The 12,881-nt window shown below is 42.9% G+C and overlaps 1 protein-coding gene across 1 annotated transcript; it reads left to right on the forward strand.

Moving 5' to 3' along the window:
* Positions 1-1,073: 1,073 nt before the first annotated feature.
* rab11fip5b (RAB11 family interacting protein 5b (class I)) lies at positions 1,074-12,045 on the forward strand. The gene is made up of 6 exons (XM_026330506.1): positions 1,074-1,845; positions 3,694-4,223; positions 5,010-5,616; positions 6,253-8,745; positions 9,823-9,958; positions 11,537-12,045. Exons 1-6 carry the CDS (start codon positions 1,466-1,468, stop codon positions 11,795-11,797), a joined length of 4,407 nt encoding a protein of 1,468 aa, XP_026186291.1. The 5' UTR covers positions 1,074-1,465; the 3' UTR covers positions 11,798-12,045.
* The last annotated feature ends 836 nt before the right edge of the window (positions 12,046-12,881 follow it).

A 12,881-nucleotide genomic window follows, 5' to 3' on the forward strand; every position in this document is an offset into this window, starting at 1 on the left:
ATTTACTGCTTCCCTCAAAGTGGCTGTTATCAACACTGTGAAACATTGGTCGGATTTTTACAAATCTAAAAGATTCTGTTGTTTTTTTATTTATAATAAATAACATAAGCACTGAAGCTGCCAACTAATATTGATGCTCAGTGATTAAGGGTTGTGTAAAACCACCAGACACTCCTGCTCTGACTGAAATGTGTTCTGACTCTTCCCATCAGTCTTTATCAATCTGTAATCACTGTCTTTAACTAGACTGGTCCTTTTCACTCATAATGTTTGGACAGTAAAAAATACATAGTTGGAACTTGCAGAATTAATGAATGGAGCTGCATCAGTTTCAGGGCCCTGGTGTTGCCATGGTGTACATTACTGAAGAAATGGGGCTATATTGTAAAGCATCATGGGATTATCATTATTATTATCGTAGATCTATGGAACCTGTTGTGTTGGAAAGAAATAACAGGACCTGACTACAGCGCCTCCACCCGGAGAGCTTCGGTATCTGTGCAGTGTGTATCTGCTGTCTTATCGTGGTCACTGATGTCCACTAGATGGCATCGCAGCTGTGAGAGTGGCAGCACCGGGCAGCTCTCCAGTCAGTCTCATGGCTTTACTGGAAAGTCTGATATAGTGGCAGGAGGATAATACACCGACATCTTTAACTAGAGCTCTGCTTTGTAAATGATTCATCAGCAGTTATTCATCTAAATATTTTGATCCATTAATCCAATGGACTCGTTCATTAAATAGTTGTAATTGTCTATTGCAGCCAGTTTATTTCAGGATAGAGGTTTTCTCACTGTGTTCAGGACAGTTAAGGAGGAGGAAAAATGGAAAATGTGAAAATCCTGTAGTTGATAAAATCAAAGAATCAGAAAGATGAGCAGGGAGATGTTCCGCCCAGATGTTTCAGTGCTGTTTCAACAAAGACGAGCCGCTGACTGCGGGTCTTCTCTGCTCACATGCACTAATGTCCACTTTGAACGCACACTACACCACAGCGCCGTGTGTGTGCGTCGGATGAAGGCTGAGAGGGGTGTTTCTCTTTAATTCTGCGGCATCTCCCTCACTGTATGCGGGCCTGCTGCTGTGGAGGAGGGCGGACTGCGAACACAATGAGCTGATTTCGGATAGTAAACTAACTGATGCGTCATGTACCGAGCATGGACGCGGGCAGATTTCAGCACGCAGCTCGCCCTAACTTAGTTTGCATTGATTGAATTTGCGAGTGGCATGAAGAGCTTCAAGCTCAAACGCAGGCCCGGTCTGCTCTGTGGAAACTGACCTCGGGTAAACCCTCGGAGACTCGGCGGACTTTGGAGATATTCTGCAGAGGCTGTTTTTGCGCAGCACGGAGACTCTGGCGCAAAGCGAATGGGGGATGATCAACTGACCAGACAGACGACAGAAGTGAAACTGCGGTTATTTAGGGACGAGTAGCGGCCACTGCGCACCTGTGTAGCGGTGCAAAATGATGTCACTGATCGATCTGGACGACGATCAGCGATGGGTGCCCACTCATGTGAATGTTACAGTCCTCCGCGCAAGAGGGCTGCGCACCAAGGGCAAGCACGGCAGCCGCTACCTCTACACCATCATCCAGGTGGGGAAAGACAAGTACACCACCGGTCTGGTGGAGAAGGCGGAGGTGCCCGAGTGGAACGAGGAGTGCTGCTTCGAGCTGCTCCCTGGGATCCTGGAGGACGGTGGCCGGTGCGCGTACCCCCCGGGGAGCGGGGACCTGGTCCTCACGGTCATGCACCGGGTGCTCATCGGACTGGACGTGTTTCTCGGTCAAACCATCATTCCCCTCGATAAGATATTTCAGGACGGAATGTGTCCAAGAGACGAGTAGGTTGTGTTTGAATTTTAATGTAGCCTGCATGATAAACCATGTAGTTTGACAGTGTGAATACAGGAAGATAGAGGTGATGTGTCACTGTTGGACGTGCTTGTTTAGTTGATTTCACAGGAGATGACATGTAACTTTTCATGCAGGTCTCACTGGTCACTGCTTCAACAGTCTGCAGATATTTCACTGTTATCAACATGTGTTTCTCCTGCAGCGCCAAACTGCAGCTGAGGTGACCAGTGCGCCTCACTCATCAGCCTCCACATGCAGGGAGCACAGATGTGGTGCTCCTGCTTGATTCCTTCATGGCTTATTACATTCTGCCCCTATGGACACAGCTCCAAGCCTTCCCACAATGCACTGCAAGTCAACACAGTGGAGCATGTAATGATTTTACCCAGAAAGCCTCCATCTTTATGCACAATGCACAGTGATGATGGGTAATATTTCTGTCACTGAGCAATTTACAGAGAGTAGCTCCAGATAGTCTCTAACAGATGATAGGATGTGGTGTCCTTCCTCACTGATACTTCTTGGACCCAGATTAACCCAGAAACATCTCACACTCTCCTGCTCCTCTGTGTCGCTGTGGCTCTTTAAATATGCCAAAGCGAGACAGAAACCCATATTGCTCTGGTATAAATAGCGCAGGGACAGGATCAGTGCCACCCGAGGGCTGTTATATTCAACTGTACAAACAGCAGGGAGGTAGAAAATATTGCTAGGTGAGAATTTCTCAACATGCCAGGAGTAAATTCAGTAACTATGTTTAATGATGAGGCTGTGCATTAGACTTGAGTGCTTATGTTTGTCATTTAAAAAACAAATTTAGTTTTTACTGTGTGGTTTAAGGGGCAGCATGGTGACGAAGTGGTTAGTGCCATCGCCTCACAATGAGAAGGTTCCAGGTTTGAATCCCAGTTAACCCTGCATTGGGTTACTCCAGTTTCCACCCATCTTCCAAAGACATACAGATTGGTTAACAGTTGACTCTAAGTTGTACAGAGGTGTGAATGTAACTGACTAGGTCTCTGTCTTCATGTGTCAGTCCAGGATGTAGCCCACCTCTCGCCCAGTGTCAGCTGGTATTGTCTCCAGCCCCACCAGCAACCCTGGATATGCCAGAGTAAAGCATTAGATAATGGATGTGTGGTTTAGGTTCCCCAAGTTAGAATGTTAAGATTTAGTTATCACAGCAGTAACAGTAACTAAAATGTGGCTATAACGTGTGTCTTGTTTGCCTTATTTTGAGTCTTTGAGCTTAGTTGTGCCGTAGGTGATGTGACAGGACGTACCAGTAATATGTGAAACATTTCCACTGTCAACACTGAAGAGGAAAAGAGAGTAAAGCCATACAAGACATCTGGCTTTAATTGTGGGTTCTCCTCCCTCTCCGCTCTCACTCTACACTCACTGAAACTCATACTGAATTCCTGCTGTTAGTTTTGGCTCTATAAGACTTTATCTGGTCCAGTCAGAGGACTTTGGGTGTGGAAACAGAGGGAGGATTTCATTGGATGACTGCTCATATTATCCAAATCATACACACCAGGTGTAGGTGGGGAAAACCTTGTGGAACTTTAGTTGTGATTGCCTCCTCTGAGGCTTGTAAAAGAGTTTGTTTTCAAAGAGTACAGTCCCCTAGCACTTTATCCACATTATGTAATATGTGCATAAAGTTGCCAAACAAAAAACTGTTTTTTTTTGTTTTTTTTTTTTATTGTTCCCCAGTTTGTCCCAGTGAATGGCCAGATAATACATGCAAACTCTGCTTTTGTCATCTCAGATATCGTACATGTGATGTATTTATTTAAGGCAGTGACATAAGATTGTCCTTATTTCTCCAGATGGTTCAAGCTCAACTCTAAGGCAGGTAGGAAGGAGAAGGAACGAGGTGAACTTCAGGTGACAGTCCAATTCACCCGCAACAACATGACCGCCAGCATGTTCGACCTCACCATAAAGGACAAACCTCGCTCTGCTTTTGGCAAACTTAAGGATCGTGTCACAGGGAGGAGGAGGGGGGATGTGGAGTCCTCCTCAGCCATCGTGCCAGGGCGCTACGCCGCCCTGTCAGGATCCCTGGGGCAGCCTTTTGGAGAGGAAGGCGTAGCGGTGGTGGAGTCACAAGATGTGGAGATAGCAGAGGAGAAGAGGAGCAGGATGAAAGATTTCTTTAAAGGAAAGCTGCGCAAGTCATCTGACACAAGGTCATGCTCATCCCTGGCTTCAGAGAGCAGCATGTCTTCCATGGCCAGTGATAACCCCGGCCCTCCACCCAGTCTGGATCTGTTGTCGGATCCTCCCAGCTCCCCCATCTACACTAGCAAAGTGAGAGTGGACACCCACTATGCAGAGACAGATTTAGCTAAAAAAGGTAGGTTTTACATTTTTTATATGTGCATGAAATAAAGGCTGGTGACTGTTCACCAATAATAAATCAGAGGTAGGTCACCTCACGGCAAATTAGCTCTGCCTTCACTAACATCATAGTAAATTGGGGAAGTTTTATGAAATAAAGCATTAAAACTAACGAAAAGGTAGAAGTGTTATCTCACACAGAAAATACCATATATTTATTAAAGTGTGGCTTCAGTTTAGACGGTTACCTTATAATTATGTCAGTGGCTTATCAAACTGCTAAGATAGAAAGCTGATATCACTATGCTAATGATCACAGGTTAGACCAGGTACTGCATTCTGAGGCTGAACCTAATCTCAGCAAAAATACAGAAGCAATATGCGAGCTAATGTTAGTTTGTTAACATGAAACAAGTAAAGCGTTGATCCTCAGGCTGCAGAGAGGATGAATATTAGAATTTTATCTGCCAAATGGCACAGTTCACAATGAATGCTGTGTTGCTCTGTATCTGCAGGGTGTTTAGGTAAACCAATGTTTATAAATGCACAGGAAACAACTTTACCACAGGACTGAAATGTGGTGACATGTCACTGTTGTGTTTTCAGCTTGTAGCAATGTCTCTATGTGGCCTTGTTACTATTGTTACTGCTTTAATGTAAGAAATTGGAAAGAAAGGTGACAGCAAGGAAATAAGTATTGTTCTGCTTTTCTCAGATTTACCTGTGTCCAATGAAAAAGATGTAATCTTGGCACAATTCATTTTTTGATGTTTATAAGCAAGGTCTTCCTTCCTTCCAACAGTGCTCACCAGCCAGCACACCACAAAGGTTCTCACACACAAGCGAGCCTTCAGCGACGAAGCTAGCAAGATCACAGCCTTCCCTCGAACAAATCTCACAGTGGATTCTCTGAAGGGTCAAACAATGACTCAGTCCAAGTCTTCCTTATGTATTAATGGAAGCCATGTCTACGACTCCGAGCCTTCAACTCCAAAGAGTTCAGGTGCCCTCCCATCCAAGCTGGTCCTGCTGGAGAAATGCTCCCCCCTCTCTCACTCCCTGCAGAACCTCACCAAGAGAAGCGAGGACAAAGGCTCGTTTGGTGAGGGCCGGCGCTGGTCCTTCGACAAGACGAAGAAAGAGGAAAAGGAGGAGGAAAAGGATCCTCAGGCATCATCTCCTCCAGTTCAGCAAGATCAGATTGAGGGTCGCCCAGTGCAGGCAGCAATACCAATTGTCTCCTCTGCTGTTAACTCACCTGAGAAAGGGAGGAAGCTAAGAAAGACTTTGTTCTCTGGAGGAAGGAGTGATTCTCTCCCTGCTAAGTCAGACCTGAACCAAGCGGCTTCGACATCTGAGGGGAGGCTCAGGGGTTGGTTTGGCTCTGGTGACTCCCAGAACAAGCCGAGGTGAGTCAAGGTCATGTAGAGGCTTATTTCTGGGCTCCACACTCTGGTGAATATACTTTTTACCAGGCACAGCAGGAACATGGGACGCCTGTATTTAGTCGGATCTCCTGAGTTTAATGTTTGCTTGTCTCCCTGCTCACTTGAAAACAGAACTAATTTAGTTCATACTTTCTCCATTTACAACCATGTTGTGCATCATCTCACATTATTTGTTTTCACAAACAGCACTCTGACATTTCCGTTTTCGTTACCACTGTGTCTACATTTTTTGATTGGAGGTGCAGCAAAAATGTTCCTACAGAGGGATGTGAAGAAAATCATTTCATGTTGATATGACCTCACTTCACAAAACTGCTCCGTGTGCAGATTGCCCTAAATAGCTACAGAGCATTATTTATTATTTTTGCTTGATTATTTGGCAAATGTGCTTTGCTTTTTTTGATTTTATTTGTGTTACTGTTTCCATAATAGCTTCCTTTGTCTTATATATCTGCTGATGTTTAGAGACTCGAGCTAGTTAAGCAGAAATTTCCTAGGATTTTGTCCTTCTCTGTTTGTGTAAGAAAAATGTTCCCCAGTTGGTAATCTGGCACATTATTAACTAAGAGGACTATTGTGCCCTATTTTCCTCCACAGGCTGGAAGTTTCTCCTAAGGTAGAAAGCAGCTCAGATGTACCCCCTCCCCTCCCTCCTCGCTCACCTGTACCCCCTCAGTGCTCCTCTCCCCCTGCTGGTCATGTCTCACCTGATGACTGCAATCACGCCAACCCCTTCACTCCTTCTTCCTCTCCCTCCTCAACCCCCATCTCCCCCTCTAACCCTTTCCTCCCTCGTATACAGCGCAATCCCTTCTTTGAGGAGCTCATAGCTGAAGAGTCACAGAGGTCCCCCCCTTTTGCACATTGCTCCTCCTCTGGCTCGTCCCCCTTTCATTACACTATTCTGCCCTTTCAGCCCAGCACACCTAGCCCTGCTCATGATGTTAAAGCTACAAACATGGCTTCCATAAGACGGGAGCGCCCCAGGCCTGTGGCTAGACAGGTGTCTCTTCCTGCGTTATTATCTAAAACAGCAGCTATACCCTACTCTCCAAACCACTCTGCCCCTTGCTCCATGTCAGAGAGTGCAGGAGAATGGGAGGACTCATTTGATGCTTTTGCCTCAAGCAGGCTCAACTCACCAAAAGGGAATGTTTCTCAGAAACAGCCCAGAACTAGTCCAACTTCATGCCACATAGATAATTATGGTCCAGTTAATAGTAATACTAATAATCATTCACAAGTTCTGCAAATATGCAAAGAGGAACTTCCACCATTGCCTCCACGGAGACTCTTAAGAAATTCATTGAATGAGATTTATTCTGATGGTTGGCTGCACAGAGGTCAGGAGCTAGCTGTCCATAAAGAAGCCTACCTCCTCTCCCAGACCGGTGTGGCCTCGCTACAGCGTGGAAGAGAAGGGGAATGCAAAAGGAACAGCATATCTCCAGACCTTCACACGAACGAGACCTCTGACTCCGTTGGTGTCCTCTCCCAGCCGTACACAAACATCACATCACCAGGATTCCTGTGCAAAGAAAAGCTCAGAAAGTTCAAATATGAACCTTTGGAAGATGATACTGACTGCTGGGGGGGGATGTTGTTTGAGCAAGATTTGTATGGACGCATGTGTGGAGGAAACTATGTACAATCCAAAGTCAAAAATCCTTGTTTTTCAGTGAACACTGAGGAAACTTTAGGAAATAAGATCACATCTCAGAACTCAGGACCTAAAATGCTACTCGATGCTGAGATATCTGCTACAGACCTTTTAAACATGTCAACTACTGTTTCCCCTAACCCAGACGTAATGGTCCCAGATATTACAACCAGTCCAGAGGAGACAGGAGAGGCATCTAGTCTACCTGAAACCCCATGCATTAACAATGTATCATTCTCTCTAACTTTAGGAGATCTGAACATGAATGTGAATAATTCAGATTTTAGTTTCATTGATTCTGATGGCTCCTCTCAATCAGAGGCAAATGATACCCTCAAAGGCATCCACAGTATGCCTGCAGAAGACTCACAGATAGCTGTTTCCCATGAGGACACCACACCTGAGGAGTTGTTCACTTTAAAGGACACCTACATACCTGAGATGAACTCTTCATTTGAAATGACTGCATCTTTGAATAAACTGTGCAAGGTTTCCCCAGTTTGCCAAGACAATTACCCAGATTATGGATGTGAGTTGAATAACACAGCACCACATAGTGACTCTAGAGTAAACAGCCGAGAGATCACTGCTCTGTCATCACAAAATCAAGCACCTAATTCACCCACCCTTGAAACTCAATCCAGTGATGCTAATAGAAAAGATGACGCTGACACAAAAAGGACACAAATAGACTTTGACGACAACGGCAACCTACAAGCTGAAATAATCACACCTACCCAGACGGACTCCTCTCCTGGTGTGGTTAGTGCACGTTTCAGACCGAAAGGAGTGTCCCGACAGCACAGCAGAGGCAGCCCACACTGCCAAAGCACAAGTGAGGACAAAGAGCTTGAACAGCTTTTGGCTCTAGTTCAAAACATTTCAAAAGTCAAAAGTGAAGGAGCACTCTCATATCATCCCCCTAAACCAGCTCTGTCTTCCTTACAGACATTCAGTAAACAGACAGACTTTGATTTGCAAGTAGATAGCACCAAAAACAACCAGACGCATCACAATGAGTCCAACACATTACAAATATCTTCAAAAGACGACACATCACTACTTTCAGAAAACTGTGTAAGAGGAAAACCTTCTGAAATTAGTTTTGAAGACTTCCATGCAAAAGTAGCACCAAACTCAAGAAGCCCGTCAAAGATCCAACAATCTTTGCCAGAGCCCGAACCCTCGTCTCCCTCCATCCCTCCTGCACCCTCCCCATCAGCTGATTCACTGGCTGACCTCCACCCTACCCCTTTCTGTTGCCCCCCCAAACATCCCTCAAGCATGGAACCCAGTACTGGAGCCAGCACTACTCTGGCTGTGCCCCCCTACACCACGTCCAGCACTGACCAGCCCCTGGTCGATGCACGGCACTCACTTTTGCCTGAGGAGACACAGCCAGCTAACAACCTGCCCCATCAGGAGAGCAGGTGAGAATCCTCACACTAGGATATGATGTTTGCAGGCACATGCTAGCTGTAGTCAATTGGAAAAACAAACCAGATTTCCACTTCCACTACCAAACGCCTACAGTACATGGTGTTTTTCCTGTTTTGCTGTTGCTTTGTTTACTGCTGGCCTGGCTTGGTCGATGTTGAATGCACTCGTTTATTTCTAAGCACTGCTGTTTCATCCAAAGTGGTTGGATGATTGCTGCCTGTTCTTGGCTTTGCTTCACATTTCAGTTCTTCGCCTCATGTTTTTGGCTTCTTCTTGGCTGTTATAACTGCATTGTTTTTCTTTTGTTGTTGTTTCTCCTAGAATTAGTTTTGCCTCAGTTTTTTTGCCACCTGCTAATGAAAAACATATGCTCAGAGAAATTGAAGTGATTTAATTACGTCAATAAATTTGATAAACAAATATATTTAAATTGGCCTCAACATGCCAGGAATTATAGATATAAATTGTGTCACTGCTGTTCAGAGGTCCCAGAGGAAGCAGATTTCTTTCTCTTTTCAGCAGATTCAGAAGGAAAACGTCATGTTTAGAATAGACATGTGCTTTGTGCAGACCACAAAAGCTCTGCTGCTGGGTCATCTAATTACACCCTTTTAGAATTTTTCAATAATAACAGCAACAAGAAAGTGATATCTCAGGAAACTGACTTTCTTCCTCACAAAACAGCTTTGATTTAAGTTCTAATTTTCTGTTTCTAAATACGCCCTCGTTGTTGTTCTAAAATAAACCACTGTCCAGTGAGTCACTGCACTTGCAGTTTAACAAATTTCTTGTTGAAATTTGACAGATACATCTGCAGTTTTTTATGCTGAAGAAGAACAGGCGATATTTTATTTTTTTCCTGTATTGGTATCGATTCCTTCTCAGAGGGAGTGGACAAGATTTGTGATCTGCTTTGACATGTTGAGCTTTGTAAGGAAATGTGTGTGTGATGTTGAATTTTAACTTCTGAAGTAACTGAAATACACTGACCTGAATTCCTTAGATCACACAAGACGAGCCACCAAGAAACAGTTATACACTGCATACCTGACCTCTTTGCTTTGCAGACCTCATCCAGTGAAGCCATTAACCTCCGGCCAATCAGAGAAGAAGGAAGGTCGTTCAGTTCTGGAGAAGCTCAAGTCGACCATCCACCCTGGACGCAGCACCCATCAGGTCGCAGCTGAACCTGAGAAGAGTCAGGTACAGTGAAATGCATAAACGATAAACCTAATTATAAGACAGTTCGCCCTTTAATTATAGCACAGTTCGCCCACTGTGTGATGATCCCTTGTCTCCTGTACAGTGTGATGTAATTCTCTGAGTTTAGTCTCACCTGGAAATAAACAGAAATTGAGTTAGTTATTTATTGCTTTAACTACTTTTTGAAGATAATATGATGAGTTTTTGCTTTTGAAGGTTTTTCTATTCTGTGTCTCTGAGGTGAATTCTGATGAGTTTGAAACTGCAGCAGTCACCACAGTGTTAACCAGGGCTTGTATTGTAAATATTGTAAATATTATAAGATTTGTATTCCTGTGCAGCAGTAAATTTGTTAGTATCTTGGATTCTGCATTTAAATATTTTAATATGTATCCTGTATTTTCTGATTATACTATATTTTGACTTGATAAAGATCAAACCAAGAATTTTATTCAATAAGTAAATTGTGAATTTGCTGGTGTGTAGACAACCATTTCCATTCATGACATCACTTATTTTACATTTTAGTTTGCAAGGAGAGTCGAACAACAAAAACACACACACACACAATGCATTTTCAAAAATTCCCCTTAGTGCTGTGCAAATCTCGCTTTGTGCAAACAGTAGAATTAAGTTATTAACATGTCACACTAAATCACAGAAGGCTATTAGCTCCACCTTTTTAATGCCTCCATTACCATTTATTAACATATGGTGTTATTCAAATACCCTGCAGGAGGAAAACTGCTGTGATGACTTCATTGTTTCCTGTGACTCACTCCATGTTTTTGCCACCTAACACTATAAAGTGGCTCTTTTATTTCCCAGCATAGTGAGATATTAAATATAAGTTATTTTGATCACATTTCTCATTTAGGGAAATTGTTTAACAAGTTGTTAATCACAGGTTTTCATTTTGTTGCTACGGGTTAGGTGAGACAGTTGATGCCACATTACTGTTTGTGTATTGTACATATGGTGCCACTGCCAGCAGCCAGTTAGCTTAGCTTAGCATGAAGTCTGGAAACAGGGGAACCATCTAGCCTGGCTCTGTCTAAAGGTAACAAAGTCCATATAATCACTTTCCCCATTTAATAAAATAACAGACACGTACCGTTTAATTGTGCCACATGGCTTTTTTTTCCTGCTTCCTGTGTTTAGTTAGTTGTCTCTTTCCTATAACGTCATATGAAATTGGGAATAGATGAGAGTCATATAGAGTCTCGCATCTATTGTAATTTCCGATTTAGATTCAGATTCAGACAACTTTATTGATCCCAGAGGGAAATAGGTTGTTTTCTATTCTTGCTCTCAACCAAAGTGAATAAAGGAAAAATTCTAATAGCCTAAAACGTAGAATTATTATATACATACATATATGTAGTAAAAATAGAAAATTTTTATAAAATACAAATGTAAAATATATAAAAATGTAAAAAAAAATTGCACATTTAAAAATATCAAAACTATACCAATGTATCTTTAATTGTAGAATTTACAAATCATTTTCACACAATCATGTATAACTTGTAACATCTATGCCATCTATGTATACTGTTCCTGTCTCCTCTCTCAAAGGAGGTAACAGTGGACAACTCAGCCCAGTACCAGCACCTGACCAACATGGAGCTGATCTCCCTGCTGCTGCAGCAGGACATGGACATGCAGAAACAGCAGGCAGCCTCCAAGCAGCAGGAGGCACAGCTGGGCAAATGTGAGGCAGAGCTGAGAAAGGTTAAGTCACAGGTTCGAGACCTGGAGGACTACATTGATAATCTTTTACTGCGGATCATGGAGCAGACACCCACTCTACTTCAGGTGCGATCCAGACACAAGTGACGACAGTACTAGACTGTTTGGTGTGTTGCACATGATATATGATCCTCTAGAGGGTTGGAGAGTCAGTTATAGTCAATGCACCACAAAATCCGATCTCGCAATTATCCAGGTCTTCTCACTGCTAATACTGCCTTGTTGATGTAGACATGGTATTACCTAACATGCATGCTGGTTACTATCTCAATTTGCAAAAAAAAAAAAGTATGTGAAAAGCTTCAGTCAACGTGGCTGCAAATGATTATGTCACCCATGCTTACTAGAACAATTTAAGGTAGTCAGGTGATGTCAGCTTAGCCTTTAAACTCACTGCTTTCACATATGCATAAAGTAAAATGCAAGCTAGAGAAGACACTTGGGAAGTGTACTTAATGTGCTCTTAGTACCTTAGCACCTCTGGAAAATGACATTAACTCAAGCAACCTTAAAAATGCAGCTGTAAAAGTGCAAAAACAAGACGTTTTATGAAAATTGAAGTACACAAAGGCTAACTTTGTATTTTCCAATAGAATTTAATACAACAAAAATATCACATCATTAAATGCTGCTCTGCAGTGTGAATACCATAAAAAGTGATGTTTCTGCAGTAACACAGCTGTATGATAAAAACAATATTCATATCTGTGACAGAAAAGATAGAATAGGATGAAGACTTGTTTGCAATCAGTCTCACTTTGTTTTCATTTTCTACTAAATACTGTGTTCCCTAAACTCTTGTTACACTAAAACAAGAATGTTGTTTTCTGTCCATTCTTACATTTGTGCTCATCATACTGCATCAATGCAGTAAAGAAGAGAATTATAACTTATTTGAAAGACTTTTGTCATGACAGTATATTCTCTGATACCACTTTAGTTCCACTGTAGCAGCTTACAATGCTTTACATGACCGCAGTACTGTACTTTAATAAAAGTAAAGTGCACATGAACCAATCAGAGCTTCAGCCTTCATTGATGAGAGACTAATCCATATTAACCTGCACACTCATCTGTGGCAGACATGGTGTGTTATACTTATTGTTCTCCACTAGAGAGCACTTAGTACTTCATTTTTGAGTGGAAACCTGCTGGTTCAGCACAGACCTAG

Source organism: Mastacembelus armatus, chromosome 10 (genome assembly GCF_900324485.2).
Source record: "Mastacembelus armatus chromosome 10, fMasArm1.2, whole genome shotgun sequence".
NCBI classification, from domain to species: domain Eukaryota; kingdom Metazoa; phylum Chordata; class Actinopteri; order Synbranchiformes; family Mastacembelidae; genus Mastacembelus; species Mastacembelus armatus.

Bases quoted from the DNA above. Each gene is read 5' to 3' on its own strand.
- rab11fip5b (XM_026330506.1), top strand. From the start codon at position 1,466: ATGATGTCACTGATCGATCTGGACGACGATCAGCGATGGGTGCCCACT. The intron at 1,846-3,693 runs GTAGGTTGTGTT...TTATTTCTCCAG, and splicing joins GGAATGTGTCCAAGAGACGA to ATGGTTCAAGCTCAACTCTA. The intron at 9,959-11,536 runs GTACAGTGAAAT...CCTCTCTCAAAG, and splicing joins CTGAACCTGAGAAGAGTCAG to GAGGTAACAGTGGACAACTC.